The sequence below is a fragment of the Aotus nancymaae genome, unplaced genomic scaffold (assembly GCF_030222135.1).
Source record: "Aotus nancymaae isolate 86718 unplaced genomic scaffold, 86718_ANA_hifiasm-v0.15.2.pri h1tg000019l, whole genome shotgun sequence".
In the NCBI taxonomy this organism is placed as follows: Eukaryota; Metazoa; Chordata; class Mammalia; order Primates; family Aotidae; genus Aotus; species Aotus nancymaae.
Genome location: NW_026988431.1, coordinates 29,061,424 through 29,085,079, shown reverse-complemented (window position 1 = coordinate 29,085,079; position 23,656 = coordinate 29,061,424). Strand labels below are relative to the sequence as shown.

At 46.9% G+C, this 23,656-nt stretch overlaps 1 protein-coding gene across 1 annotated transcript in view; it reads left to right on the top strand.

The window, feature by feature from the left end:
• Positions 1 to 23,656, top strand: part of RAB6B (RAB6B, member RAS oncogene family) — a 71,727-nt gene that overhangs the window by 35,789 nt on the left and 12,282 nt on the right. The window contains exons 3-5 of the mRNA XM_012451195.2: positions 21,037 to 21,090; positions 21,310 to 21,415; positions 23,085 to 23,196. Of these exons, the coding sequence (XP_012306618.1) occupies positions 21,037 to 21,090; positions 21,310 to 21,415; positions 23,085 to 23,196 (272 nt within the window). The remainder of the gene's footprint in view (positions 1 to 21,036; positions 21,091 to 21,309; positions 21,416 to 23,084; positions 23,197 to 23,656) is intronic.

Sequence of the window (23,656 nt, the reverse complement as noted above, 5' to 3'; positions counted from 1 at the left end):
ACCTCAGAGAGTACTGCCCTCCCCATCGTGGACTTTCCCTTTAAAAAAAAATTGCAGCAGGTGGAATTCCTTTCCTAGTGCCCTTAAAAAAGGTAATTAGGCTGGGAGGCCACAGTGCTCCAATTCTGTGAATACACAGGCTCATTTTAGTGAATTCTCTGGAGATGGAGAAGGAGAAGTGTTATTTTGTTTGTTTTGTTTTTCTTGACATGGTGGCAGAGGCACTTGAGAAGTAGATGAGGTCCCCAGTGTCTTTAGGGGCTCAGCTTACCTCACCCCAAGTTGTGCCCCTGCACAGTAGTCACTCCCCACCACCCCGTCAGGTGCCCTTCCAGCTGTACAACCTGGCAGAGCTGCCTTGCCTTGATTGGCTGAGGTGCCCAGACAGTTCCTAGAATGGAATCCACCCCTCCTTCCCTCTTTCCCTCCCACACTTTCTGTCTCTGGCCCCACTACTCCCCTCTCATTCACTCATTCTGACAAAAGATGTTTAACAAGTGCCTACTCTATGTTTGGAGAGGCAAGAGAAAGTGACCTGGCCACAGAATCTGGCCCTGCCTTCAGCCAGGGTATGGTGCGTGGGGAGGTATTCAACCCTGTCCTCAGTGAGTCCTCCCTCAGTCTGAAGCTGAATGTGCAGGAGACCCTGAGGGGCTGGCATGAGGACCTGGGTGTGTGGAGCTGGGTTCCACAGACCTCTCAAGATGTTTTGTCCACCTGGCAGGTAGGGATGCCTCAGGGGAGCAGGTCTTCTGCCTCCTCCTGCCTCACACTTACCTCCTCACCCCCAAACTCACACACACACATGTTCTCATGACACATGTACTCTCTGGCCTCTCACCACCCTGCCCATCACCCATTCTAAATCCACTCACTTGAAGAAGTAAAAAGACAAGAGTCACAGCCAGATGAGATTCCTGTCCGCAGTGGTTCTCTTATAAGTAACTACTTTCAAAATTCAGTATAGAGAAAAACCTTCCACTATGTGCATTGTGATGAGACTTGGCTGTCTTTGGGGCCAGCCCCCCTTCCCCTTCTGCAGCCGGAATGAAACACACCTGCAAGCCTTGTCTGTGAGCCACCTGTGTGAAACCTGCACTCATGCCATCATGGAAGGGTTCAGACTCTGCAGGTGGCTTCTGGAGATGGATGGGGAGGATTTGGTAGCAGCACTCTTCTGGGATCTCTCATGGGCCCTCTCTCCTCCCAGCTGCCTGTTAGCATTAACTTTTGGGGGATGGCTGGGAGATTCACGGGCTGGCTCGGGCACTAGCCTGCTTAAAGCCTCAGTGGTGATTGTGATACACTCAGAGCCCACTGGCTCATTCTTGGGCCTCACCATGGCACAAGTTAGGAAACCACTGACCTAATGAGCTATCCCTGGGAGCAGGTCCCTGGCCTGCCAGAGGTCACCCAGCTGCTCTCAGGAGGACACAGAGTGGAGGAGCATTTCTGGAGACCTGTGAAGCTTTGCCTATACTGGGTCCCTCCCTGGGTCCCATGGAGCCATTGGGAACAGAGTGGCTGCCACCTTGCCCTCCCAGGCCAAGGGGTTGCCTGAGATGCTCTGGCCTTACAGGCGATCCTCACTGTATTCCTGCTGCTCTGCCCTGAGACTTTCCTCTCCTCCTGGGGCTGCCTCAACAAATTGTCGCAGAGTGCCTTAAAACAACAGAAATTATTTTCTCACCATTCTGGAGGCAGAAGTCCAAAATCAAGGCGCAGAGGGCCTTGTTCTCTGAAGGCGCTGGGAGAGAATCCTTCCCCCAGCTTTCAGTGCCTCCAGGCCTTCCTTGGCTTGTGGCTGCTTCACTGTACTCTCCACCTCGTCTTCAGCATTGGATTGAAGGGCCCACCCTAAATTCAGGATGAGTTTTCATCTCAAGATCCTTAACTAATCACATCTTCAAAACTGCAATTTTCAAATAAGTTCATATGCTGAAGTTCCAAGTGAACATAAATTTGGGGATGGATACCCTTCAACTCACTCCAAAATCCTGGCACCTGCCAGTCTGATCCCAGTGGGGACTGGACCTTCTGGCCTGTTCCTCAGCTGGGACACCTCACCGCACCTCCCAGCATGGCCCCCTGCAGGCTCCCAGCCCCTCCAGCCCTTCACATGCCTCCTGTCCAGCATCTCGACCTGGTGAGGCCATTTCCCTCAGGGTCATATCTTGGCAGCATGTCTGTCTTTTAATTATCACAAGGTATCTCCAGATGATTTCTTAGTGTAACATTTGTAAGTTGATTTAATGAGATAAATACGAGTGTTTCCTGGGGCCTGGCCATTGTGTCTGCAGGCCACTTATCTGACTGCTCAGCCCGTAAACCAGCACCTGCCACTCCCCAGTGATCTTGTGCTTCTGAGAGGAGCTGAGCTCCACAGGCAGCACATCCCAGCTGCTTAGGGAAGGGCACACGAGAGGTCATGGCGCATGGAAGGCTGTGCTTCATTTAACATGGTGTTTGGTGCTCTGCCATCTCTTTCCAGGGCAGCACATTCTCAGGTGGCCCAGGGAGTTGCCAGCCTTGGGCAACATGACCTTAATGAACAGAGACTCAGAGCTAAAAAGCCCCCGCACTGCCTTTGCTGGTGTGGGTAAGGTGGGGCCCCATGAGGAAAACAGACCTGAGCGGGGGTCAAGTCAGAAGGTTCCCTGTGGACGCACACCTACACACTCATGGACACTGGTCCCTGGCACCCACCCCCATCCCAGGAACAGAAAAGGGATGTGAAAAGAGATAACTGTAGGACTTTGGGCAAGATTCTGAGGCTACTGAGCACCTTTTTGTTGGTGTAATTTTCCATCATCTAGATTTTAAGACCTATATGAGCTACGATTTAAATACAAATTAACAGCCAGGCGTGGTGGCTCACACCTGTAATCGCAGCACTTTGGGAGGCCAAGGCCAGAGGGTTGCTTGAGGCCAGGAATTCAAGACCAGCCTGGTCAACATAACGAGACCCTGTTTTTATAATTTTTTTAAAAAATTAGTTGTATATAGTGGCATGAGCCTGTGGTCCCAGCTACTCAGGAGGCTGAGATGGGAGGATTGCTTGAGCCTGTGAGGTCAAGGCTGCAGTGAGCCATAATCATACCACTGCACTCCAGCCTAGGTGACAGAGCAAGACCCTATCTCAATCAGTCAGTCAGTCAATACATACATACATATTTGCCACATTCCTACCTCTAAAGTAGGCCTGGATGATACAGGGGTTAAATTCCATCTGATTCATTTCCAAGTTAAAAAAAAAATGCAGTACTAAGATGCTGAAAAGCTTGGCATGTTGGAGTGGAGGGCAGTAGCGGAGCCTGAGAGTGTGCTGTTGGCAGGGATGCATTTTGACCTCCGTGGGCCTCAGGCATTTTGCTTCGTTTTGCTTCATGGGCCCTAACATGGGCTGAATCATGTTTCTTCAAAATTCCTGTGTTGAAGTCCCAACCCCCAGTATCTCAGAATGGGACTGCAGATGAAGATAGGGTCTTTACAGAAGTAAAATGAAGTCATTAGGTGGCCCTAATTCAATATGACTGGTGTCCTTATGAGAAGAGGAGAGGAGGACATAGGCATACACAGAGAAAGACAGCATGAGGATGCAGGAAGAAGACAGCCATCTGCAAGCCAGGAAGGGGCCTTGGAAGAAGCCAACTGTTACACCCCAGCCTTGGACTCTAGCCTCCAGAGCTGCTAAGAAATGACTCTGCCGTTGAAGCCATCCAGTCTGTGGTACTTTGTTATAGCAGGCCTAGGAAACGAATACCGGTCTCTTCCTTTAAAAAATGTTAAGAATTATATTTTTGCAGCTACATTGGTATAGAGATGAATGTAATTCAAACTGGATTTATTATAATTACAGTCATTTCTTCTTCTGAATTTAAGAGAAAATGGAAACATTTTCTTGGCCCTTAATGTCTTATGGGCCTTGGGCCTGGTGGGTGAGTTGGCCCAAGTGACTGGGACTGTGGAAGGCCCAGGGGGCTTGGGATTTTGGGTAGGAAGGGAGTGTCATGAAGGGTTCCAGACCCAGACACTGACGGGATCAAAGATACGGAGTTTGTGGGAGGCAGGGCTGGAGGGGCGGGACCAGGATCAGGGGTGGCAGCTGAGCGGGGGCACACAAAGACTCAGATACAGCTGTGTGTGGAAGGGCAGGGAGGGCAGGGGCAAGGAAGAGCCATACAGGGCTGTGTGGAAGGTAAGCGAGAGGCCTGGGCCTAGGAGAGGCAGCACAGGAAGCAGGAGAGGCCTGGGAACAGCGTGTCTGTGGGGTACACACAGAAGAGGAAGAGGCCTGAATGTACCCCAGCTTTCTGTCTGGACATGCTGGAAGAACATCAATGCCATCAACACAAAGAAAAGGGAAGAGTCCAGTGGGAAGTAATGACCAAACAGCCAAAATGCTTGAAAATGGCTGTTCTATGAGGCCAGCCTGTGAGAGGTTGGGCAAATCTAGATTCTTAAAGCCCTAAAAATGGATGTGTTTTCTCTGATGTAATGTAGAGCAAAGGCAGAGTACCAGAAGAAGGAGCCTTTTACCCACAGAATCTAAAATGCCATGTATCCCCAGCACCTGGCAGAGATAGGGACAGGATCTTCCTCCCTGGTAGAGGTGGTCAAAGTGAGGGCACATGCCAAGGAGAAGAATTCAGCGTATCCCCTATGCCTCAGTCCTTTTTTTCCCCCTCTTCAAAAAGAGGCCTGTATTCAAGCCTCAGGTTCAAGTCCCACTTAGCTGGGAGACCCTGGCCAAGCTTTTCAGTTTCTTAGTATTTTTTTTTTTAACCTGGAAATTATTCAGATGGAATTTAGCCCCTCTATCACCTAAACCAGTGGCCTTAAACTTTAGAAGTAGGAATGTAATCAATTTGCATTTAAACTATGGCTCATATAGGTATTAAAGTCGAGGTGATGGAAAATTACGGGCCCAAACCATTATTGGTACAAATATACATTACTATACAGGAATAATGACGGCAACCCTGCAACAAATTAAGATGATGATGCAGTGAAACAAATGATAACTTTCTGCAGCATCCCAACCATCTCAGCGTGTGCACTTGTGCTGCGTTTTGCAGCTCTGCCAAATGGTGCTTGACCTCACAGACTTCAGGCAGAGCACTGGACTGCAGTCCTCGGCTAACCCTAGCAACATGAGGATATTTTTTATATTAATAGAGTGGAGTTACATTTTTTGCAGACATTATGTTCTGGAGTCACGATATGAGGTGACACTTGTCATGAAATCTGAATGCTAGTCACTCTGGCAAGATGACCCTGCCTCAGAGACCCACTGGGGCACCGCAAGTCGTCCAGGTGCTCCCTCTGGACGTTGACCTGGCAAAAGATATTCCACTGTTGGATTTTGAGGGTGTCGGAGAACTTACTTATGATAACCTACAAAATGAATCAGGAAAGGTTACTAAAGCCTGGAGCAGAGAACTGCATCCTGAGTCCATTCCACTTATTAAATGTATCAGGAGCTACTGGTGGGCTCACCCAGTACCCGTTGGCAACCTCCTACTCCCTCGCTGGATTACTTTAGAGACTGTAAAAGCTAAATTGGGCTTTCCCAGCCTCTCTAGAGGCTAAGGGTAATGGTGTGACTCAATTCTGGCCAATAAGACACAAGCAGCAATCTGCTGGAGGTGGAGGGATTCCAGGAAAGGTCTTGCTTTTTCTGCCTTGAATGTGGATGTGAAGTCTGGAATGGCAACAGCCAGCCCACACAAAGATGAGAACCCACGGGCCAGGACAGCAGAATGGAATAAGCAGTAGTCCAGGGGCCTGATGTACCATCACTCAGCGTGCCAAGCATACTGCCCAGGCTCCACCATCCTTTCTTTCTCTCCCTCCTCTCCTGTACCCTTCTGTCCACTTCTTAGCACATGTAAATTAGAAGTGTAATCCCCTTCTAGACTCACAGTGGCATAAACAGAGGAGAGTTTCAATTCTGTAGATGCAAGAAGTCTTGATGGGACCTGTGGTTGGTACGCTGAGTGGTGGTAGGTCAGGCCCCTGGACTTCTGCTTATTCCATTCTGCTGTCCTGGCCCGTGGGTCCTCATCTTTGTGTGGGCTGGCTGTTGCCGCTCCAGACATCACATCCACATTCAAGGCAGAAAAAGCAAGACCTTTCCTGGAATCCCTCCACCTCCAGCAGATTGCTGCTTGTGTCTTATTGGCCAGAATTGAGTCACACCATTACCCTTAGCCTCTAGAGAGGCTGGGAAAGCCCAATTTAGCTTTTACAGTCTCTAAAGTAATCCAGCGAGGGAGTAGGAGGTTGCCAACGGGTACTGGGTGAGCCCACCAGTAGCTCCTGATACATTTAATAAGTGGAATGGACTCAGGATGCAGTTCTCTGCTCTAGGCTTTAGTTATCTTTCCTGATTCATGTTGTAGGTTACCAAAGGTAAGTTCTTAGATGCCCTCAAAAGTCCAACACCTGGAATATCTTTTGCCGTTAAGAGTTGAGGGGAGGGCTGGCACACATGGATCCATTTGTCATCCTTTGGGAGGCCTCTCGGCGAGCTTCAGACCACACAATCTTGCACATATGGGTAGCTTTTGAAGGGACCCACTGATATTGATCAAATTTAACCTTATTTAAGGTTTGAAGGTGTGTATTATTTTCAGACCACAGTCAGGAAATAAAAGAGCAATCAAATATTTAAATTGGGTGTTGACTAAAGTACAAGCCACTCTCCGTTGGGAGAAAAGGGGCCTCCAGGACCATACAGACTTTGAAACTAAGGTGTCTGGAAGAATGCATGTACCTGTTCTGTGGCTTCCTGAGCCAACATCCCCTCCCCTGGGACGCATTACTGCACTTCTGGCAAGGATATGCCCAGCCTGTTTTCCAGAGGCTGCTGTCTCATCTCTCCAAAGCACCCACTTGCCAGTCTGGATCCTGAAGTTTCAGCAGGCTCATTTGCAAGCCAATTTGCATGACTTTACCCTGATACTTTTATCTAATGGTTAGTGGTGCAGAGCACAAACAGCAGCTTCATTGTCAGAGGCTTGTCATGCCCAGCTGCTTTCTGCCACTTACAGATGCTTCTCCAGCCCTGGGCCCAGGCCTGGCCAAGGCTAAAAGAAGAAGCACATACATGCCTTTTCATTATTTCTCTTCCTGAGAAGAGAATCTTGAGTCAATTTATGCAAATTACCATGCAGATTTCCATTGCAGACTATTACTTGTCTTGTCAGAATGTGGATACAAAATTGTATTTCATAATAAATGCACATAGCAAAGAAGACTTTCAACAAGTGCCTCAGGAAATGTCTGTTTCCTCCGGGATCAGCTGGGCCAATGGAAGCTTCTGTGAAGAAGGAAGCGTGTAATGTACTGTCATTTTGCACTGTGTGTCTGAACCCCTGTAGATACTGTTTAATACCATGTTCAGAAGAAGGTAAATGTGGATGCAGCTATATAATCTGTACTCATAAGATTCCTCACATTTTGTATACAATGAAGTGCCTGCCATTTCTCATACACAGTGCTGTTTGTAAGCACATAGATATAAAAGGAATAAATAAGCATTACCAGGTTTGGAGCAATCTAATCCCAGCAGATTGCAGCCCAGCCTTCTCAGAGGACATGGTGCTGTGAAGGAGGTGTACCCAGCACAGCTGAGGAGGGAGTGGAGGGTCCTAGGGATCGTGCACTAGTTGACAGGAGACTCCCCAAGATCAGGCCTGCTGCTCATGTTGTCTTGATATCCTCTGTTTACATCCCTGTAAAATAGTTACCAGCAAAAGTAATTTGCTTTATACTTACCAAGAGAAAATACAGTTCAGGGAATGAATGCTTTGACCAAGACTCCATGGCAAGCTAGAAGAGGGAAGTAGTCTCCTTTAGAACCCACTCTCTGAAGGTCAGCCTTTCCTGAGGCCCTGAGAATGCTTGGTTATTGAGATGTTTTTAGGGATTGCAACCACAAAGGTTCCTAGGGCAAAGAAGCTAGGGAAACATTGGGTTCGTGTTCCTTCATTGCGGAACTCATCAGAGCCTTTAATATGCCAGTGTGCTTTATGAGAGGCTTTTTACTAGGGGCTAGAATATGTAGCCTTTGCCAGAAATACTTGATCACCATTTACTTTTGTTCCAAAGATCGTCTCATGGAGTTGTGTTTCACATAACCAGACTGAGAAACATTGCTGGAGGGTCTCCATGGTGTGGGTTCTACAGCTTCTCTTAAATCTCTAGGTCAGTTGGTTACTAATAACAGTTCATCATTTTTGTTTACGCAGCATATCACAGAGTATGCAGTACCTTCACTTTCTCTAACTCATTTGATCCAACAGTCCTTAAAGGAAGCTGTGATTTTTCATGTGTTAGAGATGAGGAAGCCAAGGGCCAGGGAGGCTAAGCCGTTTTTCCAGGATGCTCCCAATCCAGTGTGAGTGTTGGTGGAGCACTCAGACCCTGCCAACACTGACAGAGGTCACCAAAAACAGACTGGGGCTCCCTTGGTGTACTGCCTCACCCAATTATGTTTGGATGGGGCACTCTGCTAGCTGCACAACCATTCCCCTGGGGCAGGGTACATGGCAGCTCCTCTGGGGCTGGCTGTGGTCTGTCCTGAGAGGCCTTGACAGGCAACCTAGATTTGCTGGCAGACATTTGCTCCCCATCCCAAGGGCCTGTGAAGCCACCTCTTCATCTCAGCTCCCTGGGATTGCTGGGCTACATCCATATCATGGGTCTGGGCTTTATCTTCAAAGACGAAATGACTCCCTCCCTATCCCCACACTCTCATACCCACATATCATACTACATGCAAATAAACACATAATTACATACACATGTGTATCCCCATTCACGTGTCTGCTCACACACACTCGCCCACCTTCCTACCAGTATACACTGTGGCCTGTGCTGACCTTTGAGAGGAAGTGTACCCCGTGGCAGGTCACAGGAAATTACCAAGGTGGCTGGTGCCTTTTTCAGGAGGATGTGGCCTACCTGAATAGCTAGTTGTTCTTTTCATCTGATGTCCTTATATCCCTCCAAAGTAGGAGCCACAGATACAGTACAGGTATGACTGTACTATAGATGCAGATGAGGAAAAACTAGCATCAAAAAGGAGTCGAGGGTAGAGGAGATAGCTAGAGCAGAAATATTGTATGGAGCTCAGCATTTACCTTTGAGTTTCCTGGTGGCTGGAGGGAAAGGAAATACCATGCATGGCTCCCACATGCTAATGACAAAGTGCTCCCAGTTTGCATTGTGAGCCAGATATTGCTAATGCCTGAGCAAGGTCACGCAGTAAGGCAGGGAGAGTGGTCAGGTTTAGAATCAAGGGTTTGCCAGGCATGGTGACTCATGCCTGTAATCCCAGCTCTTTGGGAGGCTGAAGTGGAAGGATCACTTGTGCCCAGGAGTTCGAGACCAGCCTGGGCAACATGGTGAGACCCCCATCTCTATAAAAGAAAACTTTTTTTTTTAATTAGCTTGACATGGTGGCACATGCTTACAGTTCCAACTACTTGGAAAGCTGAGGCAGGAGAATTCCTTGAGCCAAGGAGGTTGAGGCTGTAGTGATCTGTGTTCATGCCACTGCACTCCAGCCTGGGCAACAGAGTGAGACCCTGTCTCAAAAAAAAAGAATCAAGGGTTTCTCTGCCCCAACCTACAAAGAGATGTGTGTAATGGCTTGGCAGGTAGGATATCTAGTGACAGTGTGACCAATGAGGTAGAGACCTTCTTCACATGGTGATTTGTGATACATACCCTCACAAACCTCTAAAGTGCAATGTCATTGTAATCTGGCTCACCTGCTGCTGAAACCATTCTGGAGAGTGTAGGCAAAGAAGCCTAAGCCCATTGTCTCTGAGGATCTGATTTGGCACAAGTCCGAGACTGGAGGACCCAATAAAACAGTCGTAGACACAGCTCCTAGACAGAGCTGAGCAGCCCCAGGAACCTCAGGAGCACCATTGGCTTTGATGCTCAGCAATCTTGGATTGGCTGGTGAGCCCAGCTGCCTCACAAGACCGTGCCTGGACCATGCTCATTCCCTGTGATGAGGAGAATGCCCGATCTAACTTTGTGGCTCTCCATGGAGGTGGCATGAATAACACCCAAGTGTGGTCGTTTCTCATTAGTTCTAGTGGTGTGGTTGCAGGTGCTTACAGAGAAGCAGCACCTTGGACCATCTGTTAGTGGCCACCCTAGCTGGGATGGGCTCCAAAGGAGTCAACCCATGAAGGTCATCTTTTATTTCATCACCCAAAGCCCGTGATTTATCATCAGAGAAGATGCATGTTAGTTCTTATGACCTTGCTGACTTGCTATGGGAACTCAGGTAAGTCACTTCCCTTCTGTGTGGCTCTGGCTTATCTGCAAAGTGTAGCTAGTGTTCCCAGCCATGCAAGCCACTCCCCCCCTTTCTGGTTAACAGTACCTTGTTTTAGTCACCCAGGCTCTCTGCATCTCTCACACCCACCGAGTCCTACCTCTTCTTGATATCATTCACACGTACTCGTTTCTTCTCACCCTGCTCTTTTCTGCCCACGCCTCTTTGCCTGTCCAGACCTTTGCAGTGGGATTTGTTTTGTCTCCCTTGCCTTCATCCCATTCACTGTCCTTCAGTCAGAGTTATCTTTCTAAACCTCCAGCTACATGGAAGTCCCTCTTCTTTGGTCATTTATCCAGTTCTTTGGCTCCATCCTGTTCTCTACAGGCAGTTCACAGTCCATTGGTCCTGAATCATTTTTGTTTTTCTGAAGAAACTGTGTAGCTTCACAACTCAGGGCATACTGAAGCCATTACTTTTATCTAAAACAGTGTCCTGCATTTACCCATGCATCTGTTTACCATTTCTGATGCTCTTAATTTTTTCCAGAGAATTCTAGTTTCTATTACCTGTCAGCCTGAACAGCTTCCTTTAACATTTCTTACAGTGAAGTTCTGCTTGCCACAAATCTCTTTGTTTTTATCTAAAATTTTTTTATTTTTTCATACTTTTGAAGAGTATTTTTGCTGGATTTAGAATTCTATTTCCATGGTTTTTTTCCCTCTTGAGCACTTCAATTATGTCATTCCACTGTTTTCTGGCTTCCATTTTTTCCTGATAAGTCAGCCATCATCCCTATTATTCCCTTGCATGAGATATGTCATTTTCCTCTGACTGCTTTCAAGATTTTGTCTTTGATTTTTAGCAGTTTGACTCTGATATGAATACACATGTGATTTTATTCCTTTTTTTTTATGTAATGCTTGGAGTTTGATGAGGTTTTGAATCTGTAAATGTGTCTCATTTGTATACTCAGAAAACTTTTGGCCATTATTTCTTTAGATTTTTTGTGTACCATTTTCCATCTCCTCTTCTTCTGGGACTCCAGTTAAACATATGTTAAGCTGTTTGAGGCTCTGTTTATGAGAGAAAAAAATTTTCTCTCAATTTTTTTCCTCTTTATGCTTCCTTTTGGATAATTTATATTGTTCTGTTTTCAAGTTCACTGACTGTTTCATTTCTCTTTTTGAATCTGTTGTTTCAGGTGTATTTTTCAGTTCTAAGATTGTGTTTGGTTCTTAGAGTTTTACTTTGTTGAGATTTTCAAATCTATGCCTTTATTATGAGAATATTTTTATATTTAAGCATAGTCATATTAGATATTTTTAAATACTTGTTTGCTATTTTCAACATCTGGGTACCTCAGAGTTAGTCTCCATTTATTCACTTTTTCCTTGAATATGGCTCACATTTTCTTCTTAATTCATATGACTGGTAATTTGGGGTTATACATTATGTTAAAACTGGATTCTTTTTGTTCCTGTGAAGAGTACTCTTGGTTTTAGTGGGCAGCAAAATTGTCGGGACCCAAATTCTCAATTCTCTCTGCTGTGGTAGGCAGCAACTAAAAGTTATGTTCAGATTTTTTTGTCTGTTTTATTTTGTTTTCAGTCTTAGGTAGGCTGCTTTGGGTATGCTTGGGTCAGTCAGAGATTTGTGTAGCATTTATATGCAGAATTTGTGGTCACCTCTCTTTATCTATGTCACTTCCAGGATTTTCCACACTTTCTGGCTGCTATAGTAACTTTGCAATTTGTCCTCTGATTTCTCAACTAGTAAGACTGTGGGTTTCTTTCCAACTTTTAACTGCTTCTCTTCTCCAACTGGAGCCTGTCCTCAGGTAAGAATTCATTAAAAACAGGAACCTCACCCAGTGCTATTCCTTTACGTATTTACTCTCCTCTGATTTCTGCTTTCTTTTGTTCACTTTCCAGTGCTTTCAAATAGTTGTTTGTTATATTTTATACAGTTTATAATAGTCATCTGCATGAGGGTTGGTCTGATAGGAGCTCCCTATTATCTCCATCTGTTTATCTATCTTCCATCCTCCATCACTCCTCCTGTCTTCACCTGCTGGAAAGTTAGTATTCGTTTAATACTTGAATATTTGCTCCATCTTTCCTAAAACAATCAATCAGAAGCCATGTCTTCCTCCTCTGGACCCTTAGAGCTCCTCTCATTGGACTAGTCCTTTTCATCTGTGAGAGATAACAGTTCTGTGTATTTTAGCTTCTCCACAAGGTTGGAAGTCCCTTATGGGCAGGAACCAGGGCTGCTTCTAGCCACTCAAAAATGAATTCATGAGTGAGTATGAATTACTTACATTGTTTACCACAAAGAAGTTTCCCAGGGAAGGCTATGACGAACTTCTCCCTGCAGTTTGACCTATCTGGGAGAGATGGGCTCCAGCTGGCCAGTAGTGTGAGACCAGCTGTTTGTGCCTTATTTGAGGCAAACAGATGATGTCAAAGAGCTAGAAGTTTTCTGGTAACTGAGGCCCAGCCAAGGCCCTCTTAAAAGTTATTGTTTCTATTCTGTCTTTATAGAGCTGACTTTTCTCTTCTGGCAAATGAACTTCATCTTAAGTGGGCTCTGCTGAACTATTATGACTAATGACCATAAGATCATGACAATAGGTAGCCAGATAGTATGTGACCCCCAGGAATATCCAGTGACAGCTTCAGGGCACATGACAGGTTCAGAAATGAAGGGATTTCAGGAAGGAGAGGGAGTACAACTGAATAGCCAAGAGTCGGGACTTTGTACTTAGGGAAACTGATTCTGCCACCACCAACTGTGTGACCTTGTTCTGAGTGAGCCTTGGTTTCTTCTGTGATAGCACCTTCTCATGCATAAGCATCTCCCTCTGTCTTTCACTCCATACAGGGAATCTGCCACTCTTGGACATCACAACCTCCCAGACTCTGATTACAACAGAAGGCAGTTGTTTGCAAACTTTACTGCACAAATGAGTTATCTGCAGACTTGTCTGGAATTCTCATTCCCAGAGATTGTGATTCTGTTTGTCTAAGTGGAGCTCAGGAATCAACATGTTTAACAAGCTCCTGATGTGATTCTGATGCAAGTGACTCATGGGCTACATATTGAGAATCATTGAATCACTGGCCAATGGGAGAGATTGACCAGTATGAGATCTTTCCAATTTAACAGAGAAATTTTTAAATGAGGGGCCTGGAGCAACCTGAGGGCCCGCAAAATGATTTGTAGAGGGGCTGAATCTTGAATTCTGGATAAGTATAAACCATGTGGAAGAGCATTCCAGAGGAGGGAACAGCATTAGAAAAGGCCTAGACACACAAAGGAACTTGTTTATGAGTAGTTCTGTACAGAATATTATTTCTAAAGTATAAAGTACAGGCTGGGCAAGGAGGGAATGAGTCCATAGAATGCCAGTGGCAGGCCCTGAACAGCATTATAGGCCAGCTTGAAGTGTAAGAGCTGTTTCTTAAAGGCAGTAGAGAGTGATATGATCAGATTAATATTTCAGGAAAATAACTCTGCAATGGCTTGAATGTCACCACCAAAACTCATATTGAAATTTAATTGCCTTTGTGATGTATTAAGAGATGATCCTAGAAGGATGCAGCTGCTTAAAAAAAAAAAGGTGGAGCCTGTAAGAGGTGATTAGGTAATGAGGGCTTTACTCTCGTGAATGGATTAATGCAGTTATTGCGGGAGTGGATTGATTACCATGGAAGTTTGGGCCCCTTTTTCTCTCTGTTGTGTGTTCACTTTATCTTCCACCTTCTGACATGGGATGACACAGCCCAAAGGCCCTCCCCAGATGCCAGTGCCATGTTCTTGGACTTCCTGGCTTCCAGAACTGTGATAAGTAAATTCTTTTTAAAATAAATTATCCAGTCTGTGGTATTCTGTTACAGCAGCAGAAAATGGACTAAGACGTCCTGCCTGCTACATAAAAGATTAATTACAGTGGAAAGCATGAGGGGTAGTAGGAAGCTGTTGCTGTTATTCAGGTAAAAGAAGTTCACTGTTTAAACTAGGGCAGTGGTGTCGGGGATGGAGAAAAGGGGGCTGGGTGAAAGCCCTTAGGAGGCCAGGTATTCAGTTCAGTATTCATTTGATGTGAGGGAGCAGACAGCAAGTGAAGAGGAGCAACTCAGGAGGGCTTTCAGGCTTCCAGAGGCGTGAGCACCCTGGGTGGTCAAGGTGCCGTTTATTGAAATAGGAAAAATAGCAGAAGCAGGTTTGGAGGAAGATGATAGGCTCCTTTTTGGAACATACTATATTTAGTCAACTGTCTGGTGGATAACTAATGGGATGTGTAGTAATAGCTGGATGCATAGATTTGGGGCTCAGAACAGGGATAAGGCCTGGGTTATAGATTGGCAACTGATCAGTATCTCTTATTTGAAGCATTGAGAGTAAATGAGATCCCCCCTGAAACCAAACAGTAGGAAATGCCAACATTTTAGGGAAAGAAAGGAAAAGGATCATACAAGAGAACAATAAGGAACAGCAGTTAGAGAGACAGGGAAAGCCAGGAACAAGTAAAGTCATGAAAAGCAAAGAAGAAACGAATGCCATAGAAGAGGAGTGGTCAGCAGGGTCAAGTCTGTTGAATCTGGCCTATACATTGTCCTCACGATTTGGTGATGAAATGGCTACTGGTGACCATAGCAAGAGCTAGGTCAGTTCTCAACTGACCTAGTTGAGAAATGAGTGGGACTAGAGGAAATGGATACAGTGGATTTGAAGTCCTTTTTCAAGAAGCATGCCCATTGAGAAGAGGTAAGAGATTGGCAGATGGCTAGAGAGCAACTTAGTGAAAATGAGGGATTTTTCCATTCAAAGATGTGAGAATCCTGGGAATCTTTCTTGGATGGAAAGAAAAAGTGAGTAGGGAATGAGAGACTGAGATATAGAAGAGAAAGGAGATGGCTAAGAAAGCATCGTCCAGGAGAAGGCCAGGGCCAAGAGGGCCTATGGAGAGGCTTTCTTTAAACAGGAGAACTAACAAATACTCAGAGTCTGGAGGCGTGTGGGGATAAGGCTGGACATATGTAGACAACTTTGCAAATACCTTTTGAAGCTTGACTCTGCACTCTCAGCTGTGGACGTTGGACAAGTCACTTAACATCTCTGTATTCAGTTTTCTTAGCAGTGACAGAATACAGAAGAGTCTAACTCAGCACAGATTTATTGTCCAGATTAAATTAAGTAATCTATTTCAAGCAGTTAGTACAAGAGCTGGGAAACGATAAAATGCCTAGCTGTTTAGTTGTTGTTACTGTGGATGTTACTGTTACTGTGATAGGAAGCAATCAAGCACAAGTAGCGTGTTTTTATATTTGCCCGTAGATTTGCCGTTTCTGGTGCATTTCTATTCCAGCCTTAAAGATTCTAATTCCCATCTACAAAATTTCCCTTTGGCCTAAAGCATCTCTTATAATGAGTGCCTGCTGGTGACAAATTATGTGACTTTCCCTTATGTGAAAATGTTTATGTTTTGTCTTCATTTTTTAAGAAAATTTTCACTGGCTATAGAATTCTAGGCTGACAGGGTTTTTGTGTGTGTGTCTTGTTTTATTTTTTAGGCAGTTTAGAGATGTTGTTCCCTTGTCTTCTGTCTTCTGCTGTTTCTGATGATAAATCAACTATAATTCTTACATTTTTCTTTTGTATGTAATGTGGTGTTCCGTATTCCGGCAGCTATTAAAGTTTTCTCTCTATTTTTGGTTTTCAGCATTTTGGCTATGACATTCCTTGGTTTGGTTTTTTACAGATTTATCCTGTTTCAGATTCACTTTCTGGAACTGTGGGTTGATGTTTCTAATTAAATTGGGGACATTGGGGGCTATTCTCAAAAATTTTTTTTGCTTGCATCTGTTTCTACTGTCCTTCTGAGACTCTAATTGCATTTTTAATTTTGTTTTATTTTGAAATGGAGTCTCGCTCTGTTGCCCAGGCTGGAGTGCAGTGGTATAATCTCAGCTCACTGCAACCTCCGCCTCCTGGGTTCAAGCGAAGTCTCCTGCCTCAGCCTCCTGAGTAGCTGGGACTACAGGAATCCGCCAAGACACCCAGCTAATTTTTATATTTTTAGTAGAGATGAGTTTCACTGTGTTGGCCAGACTGGTCTCGAACTCCTGACCTCAGGTGATCTACCGGCCTTGGCCTCCCAGAGTGCTAAGATTACAGGCATGAGCCAATGTGTCCAGCCTCTAAATGGATTTATATCCGCTCACTTGATATTGTCCTAGGAGTGCTTGAAGCTCTCTTTATTTTTATTGCTTCATTTTTCTTTTCTGTGCTTCAGTATGAACAATTTATTTTGTCCCGTCTTCAGGTTCATTGACCTTTTCCTCTGCAGTTTCCTAGCTACTGTTATCTAAAGCCCATGCATTTTTATTTCAGATATTATAGTTTTTAGTGTTAAAAGTTCTGTTTTGTTTTGTTTTAGAATTTTCATAAATCTCTTGACAGTCACCCATCGTATTTCCTTTTTAAAATATTTTTTTCTCATAAAAGTCTTTGCTAATTCAACATTTGGGTCATGTAGGGATGTGTTGAGTTACTTCCCTTCATTATGGCTTGAATTTTCTGCTTCTTCACATTTCTATCCTTTTTTATTGTACAGTGGACCTCATGAATAATAAGTTATAGTCTTGGATTTTGTTATCTTCCTCTGAAGAGTGTTGTTTTATTTTAATAGGCAATTAAATTATGGGCAGTTAATATTTTTTAGGGGATGGTTAGTTACCATGTATGGACCTTGCTAAGATAGATGTCTTAGTCCATTCAGGCTGCTGTAACACAATGCCTTAGGCTGAGTAATGTATAAGCAATAAACATTTATTGCTCACAGTTCGGGAGACTGGGATTTCCTTCCAAGATCAAGGCTCCAGCAGATTCTGCGTCTGGTGAGGACTTGCTCTCTGCTTCAAAAATGTCACCTTCATGCTGTGTCCTCAGTGGTGGAAGGGATGAACACTGTGTCCTCACATGGCAGAAGGGAGCCAGGGAGCTCCCTTAAGCCTCTTTTATAAGGATACTAATCCCATTCAAGAGGTCAGAGCCCTCATGACTTAATCATTTCCCCAAAGGATGTGCCTTTTAATACTGTCACATTGAGGATTAAGTTTCAGCATTTGATAAGGTTGCAGGGGACACATTCAGACCACAACAATAGATTTATGTTGGTTTTCTCTTGGTCCTGTGGTGTAACCCTCAGCCCTGAGATGATACTGTTCCCCACAAAGCCAGCCTTTCTGGGGTTTCAGTGGAGTCCGAAGTGTTTTTGAAGTTCTTTTAATTTGGTGGGACTGGGGAGTTTCCTCAGGAGGTATTGTTTTGATATAGAATCTACCTATTCTCTTCCATTCCTGCAGTGATTGTAACCCCTACCTGCTATTTGTGTGTGTGTGTGTGTGTGTGTGTGTGTGTGTGTGTGTGGTTTTCTTTTTTTTTTTTTTTTTTTTTGAGACATGGTCTTGCTCTGTTGACCAGGCTGGAGTGCAGTAGTGTCATCACGGTTCACTGCACCCTTAGCCCCACAAGGCTCAAGTGATTCTTCCCTCTCAGCCTCAGAAGTAGCTGGGACTTCAGGCAGGCACCACCACACCTGATTAAATTTTATTTATTTATTTTTTTAGAGGCTAAGTCTCACTATGTTACCCAGGCTGCTCTCAAACTCCTGGGCTCAAATGATCCTTCTGCCTTGGCCTTCCAAAGTGCTGGGATTACAGGCCTGAGCCACTGTACCCTGCCTTGTCCTGCTTTTGGTCACTCTTCAGTGCTTGCAAATTGCTATTTCTTGTATTTTTCCAGATGTTAAAATAGTTTTCTGTGGGAGGGTTTGTTTGATACAAGCCACTCAGCCATTGTTGAAAGCAAAACTTAGGAACATGTTTTTGAGCAGAATTGAGGGCTCAATTACACCCAGAGACAAGGCTTGTGCTTTGATGCCATCTGTACGGCTCTGGAAGTTCTTCAGTGGCTCAGTGGCCTGGTCAGGTGGAGAGTGTGGCCAGAACAGATCTGAGAGAGTTGACAGTTAAGGGACCAGAGGTTTCTCCGATGAGGAAGCTGGGAGCGGGAATTAAGAGAGAGCTGGAGAAGATGTTGGCCTCATTCAGGTTCCTCTTTGCTGCCTCTGTGCTCAGACTGTTATGGGATGTGAGAGAAAGTACGTGGATGTTCAGTAAATGGAGTTATGGTTATGGAGGCCACTGGGTTGAGCTTTGCTGGGATTTCATCCAAGTGGCATAATTCCTTGTTGAGTCATCTGGTGACTTCTCTGCCCTTCATGGAAGCAGAAGTGCCTTGTGACATGTGAGGTGTGATGGGGTCGTCATCGTTACAGTCATCAGTAGCATCACCATCGGGCGCCTACCTTTGAGGGATACATTTCTCCATGGTTCTTTGCTTGTTAGTTAGGCAATAGTTAGGCTACGTTAACAGAAACCCAAAGTATCAGTGACTTAAACAAAATAGAAGTTTAGTTCTCTCACAGAACAATCTGGCTGTGAGCAGTCCAGGGCTGCTGAGGTAGCTTCTCAGGGTCAGGGAGTCAGGCTTTGTTGATGTCATCGCTACTCTGTCACCTCATCTGGATGACTCATCCCCACCTGACAGCGGGGAAGGGAGCAGCTTTGAGCACTCCCTACCCATAGAAGACTTGTCCTAAAAGATGCCTACATCACCTTTACATCCCATTAACCAGAACGTAGCCACCCAGCTGCGAAGAAAGCTGGAAAATAAGGTCTTTATTTGGAGCAGCCCTAAGTCCATCTACACGCCCAGAGTTCTGTTGCTATAGAAAGGGAGACTACACACTGGGGACAACCAGCAGTCCCTGCCACCAGTCCTAAGCTCATGCAACTGGTTCTTGTTCAAGGGTGACTCTACAAAAGGAACATGTTACTTCTGGGGAGCCTATTAAGCATTGAGGAGTTGAGAGACTTCTACCTGCTATGCACATTTCTCCATAAGGGAATCAGAAGACAAGGATTGTCAATCTGAAATAGATCCGTGAAGGAGAAAGTCTGCCTCCGCAAGCGGTCATTGCACATTTGTTCCTTGGTCGCTATACTATGCGAGGCTGAGCTGGAAAGAGCCAAGTGCTGCTAAGGTTGCAGTTCTGATCTTCGCCACCCTGCTGCTGATGAGTGAAGTCACACTAGGCATGTCCTTTAGCCTTGGTCTGTTCTTTCATCTCCAAAGTAAGGGATTGATTGGGTTGTGTCTAAGGTGTTTGTCCAGTGCCCACGTTCTAGCATCGTATGCTCCAGAGTGTAGAATGACCCTCCACCCTCCACATCTTTGTATCATGAAGCAAGCTTCCAGGAGGGTGCAGCCACGCTCAGCCCTTTGTGGAACGAGTTGGGAGTGTGACTGTGTAAACATGCACACTCATGCACATACATTGGTGCACACCTTTGCATTCAGCCTAGGAGGGCCTGGAGACATGAGCTCTTCTATTTTCTTGGGCTTCTCTTGTATGTATTTTTTCTGCAGTCAGAAATCATGACATTCCACACAATTAAACTTATTTATTAAACTTTATTTCCAAGGACTTTTTCTGATTTTGGAACTATTATATGTTCATTGTGGAAAGTAGAGAAAAGTGTAACGAAGGAAGCAGAATGCTCTGCCACTACCCAGACTGTGATGCCGTTAACACTTAGCAGATTTCCTTCACTTCAGTGTCCAGGAAAACATGAAAAACACTCATAGATCTGCTTGAGTTAATCGAATGGGGATCACTCGCCACATGATGTTGTATAACCGGTTTTTTTTTTTTAAACTGGATGACCGTTTCCCCGAATCCTTAAATATTTTTCGAGAATGTGATTGTTAACAGCTGCCAAGGATTCTGATCACATAGATGAACACACTGTACTTAGCGCCCTGGACATTCAGGTGTGTCCAGGTCTTTGTTATTACTGATTACATAGCAGTGATACCTCCATTTTACATTGACAGCCTCTTAGTCCTTCTCACAGGTACTGGGTGCATGTGAGGCCCAGAGAGGTTGGGTGGCTTTCCCAAGGCCACACAGCAAATGAGTGGTGGGTCCTGCCCATCCGGCCACAAGGCTGGCTGCCTCTCACAGGAGCAGAGCATAGGTGTGGCACAGGGTAGCTGGTGACAGCTTCCAGTGTTTTGGCTTAGGGAGAAAAGAGCCAATGGTGCCTCCCAGCGAGAGGCCACTCTGGGTGTTCTGCAGTGCCCCCACCTGAGAAAAGCTATGCTGGTGTTTGCCCCCACACTGCAGCAAGCTGCCTGCTCCTGTCCCCTGCCTCCCACCCTCCCCGGGCCAGTGTTGAGCCCAGGCCCATGCTTCAGGGCAGAGGGAAGAGGCTTTGGAAGCTGCAGGTTAGATTGGGAACAAGGCAGGGAGCCCACATCGGCGGGGCAGGGGCAGGTATGTACTTTGAGTGGCCTGAGCGACCTTGCCCCTGGGGAGGCCTCCTCACCACTGTGCTCTCACTGCTCCCGAAGTACTTTCCCTTTCCAGAGAGGATCCTGCCCTATAAAGGCCACCACTTCCATCTGTCCTCAGCTTGATCCGTCTTGAGAGGGCTGCTGAGTGGTGGGTGGAGGGGCAGGGAGGACAGAGCATGGCCACATTAGAACTGACATGAGCGTCCCCTCTTGCTGGTTATGCCACCGTCTGCAGTCACCAGGCTTTTGCCCCTTTGCATGAGACCTTTCGGTTTTGACCATTCTGTGCTTTTCTCTAACAGGCAACCATTGGTATTGACTTCTTGTCAAAAACCATGTACTTGGAGGACCGCACGGTGAGCACCTAATTTTAGGACTGGGAGGGACAGAGAGGGCCCCTTCGGGCTTATCCCCTAGAATCCTTAGCTGGGCACCACTGAGAGCCCCTGCCCACCCTGGGGGCTGGAGCTGGTGGTGCCAGCATTGCAGAGCCTGGCTTTCCCAGCCCCCTGGACCAGGAGGACCTCACCGCCCCACTGACTCTTCTGCCCATGGTCCTGCCCTCCCTGAAACAGGTGCGACTGCAGCTCTGGGACACAGCTGGCCAGGAGAGGTTCCGCAGCCTGATCCCCAGCTACATCCGGGACTCCACAGTGGCTGTGGTGGTGTATGACATCACAAGTAAGTGAGGGTCTGTGCCTAAGGGAGGGTGGCTCATAGAGGCTCCAGGGCCCAGGTGTGACCCTGGTCAGGCCTGTGTATATGTGTGTGTTTGTGTGTGTGTATATGCATGTGTGTACACACACATGTGTGCGATTGTACCCTGAATGCAGAAAGGCAGGGGACAGAGGTGAGTTGCCTTTGAACACCAACATGTTTCCCACTGCCCCCACCCTCCTGCGACAGGCAGGGGTTTACAGGGCCAGGGTGGCTCTGCTCAAAGCAGGGATCAGCATGTGTTATGAACCGATGCTTACAAGGTTGGCCCTGCTCCAGCCTCCCTGTACCCTCCCTCTTCCTGGCTGTCAGATCCCTAAGGAGCTACTTCTGAATTTGTGTCACCATGGGAGAAGACACTGGTCCCTGGGCCAACCCCAACCCAACAGCTGTGGGTGCAGGACTCCCTGGGAAGGTCGGTCAAGGGGGTCTAGAAGTGCAGTAGACTGGTAATTCTTCTCCAACACTGTGGCTCTTCTGGCCAAAGCAGGTGTTTTAACAGGACTGCACAGCCTCAAGGGCGCACAGGGCCAGGGTGGGGGTGGGGGCCGATGAGGGGCCAGACCTGCAAGGCTGGTGACTTGGAACATACCCAATAAGCCCTCAGGGCTGTGGTTACCCTGAAGTGGGCGGACTCCCTGGGTGCTGTCCACAGCCCTAAAATCACATGGGGAAGCATGTGTACCCCCATGCTGGCACATGCCCCACCACCCAGCCTGCTGCCCACCCCCTCTGTCCACTCCTCTACTGACCACAGGTCCTCTCTACACCTGAGTGCAGGTGGGAACTGGGCCCACAAGGACCTGGGTTCACATGGCATGAGGTGCATCAAAAGGGAGACCGGGCTGTGGGAAACTGAGACCTCTGAGGACAGGCGCCTCCCCTCCCCTTGGGCACACGGACTGCCAAGTGGTGGGCATTGCCTTATGGCTACTCAGCCCTACAAGGCCTATCATGGCAGCTGAGGGAGGTCAGGCTGCCCAGAAGTGGCCCTGTCTCTCCTGGATTTTTGAGTGCCCCTGGCTCCCCGACTCTAGCCTTCGGGCCACCTTTCCCCTCCTTTCCCCTGCAGATCCTGACGCTTCTCTTCAGAAACCCCTCTGGCCTTGCCAGACTTCCCTGAGCTCCCATGGTGGGAAGGCCACTCAGTAGGGCCCTTCCTTCCCTAGGACTGCTGTGTTCTCCTCTGCTTACTCCTCACTGTCCAAACTCGCCAAGTCCTGTGTGTATGTGTGTGTGTGTGTGTATACATGTGTATGTGTGTGTATGCACACACATGTGTGATCCAGTTCTCACTCTCCACCGAGTCCCCAGAGTCAGATCTGACTCTCAGGTGTGCCCCTAAAGCCACTATTCCATGTGGCAAATCATAACACTGTGACCTTCCAGATGGGGTGACTCCTTTCCCACAGAGGGTGGCTGAGCAGTGCAAGCGGCTCCCCAGGGCTGGGCAGGGCGTGGTTCCCTCTGAAAGGCCCAACCTGGCTGATCTGTTGACTGAGCTCAAACCCCTCCTTGGGTATCTGAGGGCACGCACTCACCCTCCCTCCTGCTCCTGGCTCACACCTCCCCTTCCCCTCTCCTGCTGGTGGTTGGCCCTGCCTTTCAGTTTATCCCCACTTTCTGCCTCCAGATCTCAACTCCTTCCAACAGACCTCTAAGTGGATTGACGACGTCAGGACAGAGAGGGGCAGTGATGTTATCATCATGCTGGTGGGCAACAAGACGGACCTGGCTGATAAGAGGTAGGTGCGAGGGCACACAGGTGCAGGGTGCTTACCCTCCACTCCTCTCTAACTGCTCCTGGACAGGGAGCTCTGGCGTGCATGGGTGGTGTGTCTGTGCTTCTGGCCATGCATCTGAGAGAGGTCCCTTGAGACACTAGGAGCTTTGAGAACACCTGGTAGACTCTCACCCATGGGTGTCTCATCTGTGAAGGCCTGCGTTCCACCGCCAGGCAGGGGCCAGGCACGCCTCCGTGTGCTGTCTGCACAGAGCTCTGTGCACCTGGCTTGGCCCAGCAGTGCATGGTGTAAGGCCACAGCGCTGCCCCAGACACAGCAGTCCCCTGGGCCCCAGTGTGTGTGCTGCAAACTGTCTGTGCCTGTGAACTGTCTACACCAGTGTGCATGGGGGCACGAATGCCCCAGGCCCTAGGTGTGTGCATGCAGAGCATCCGGATCACAAACCTACAGCCGGAGGCTC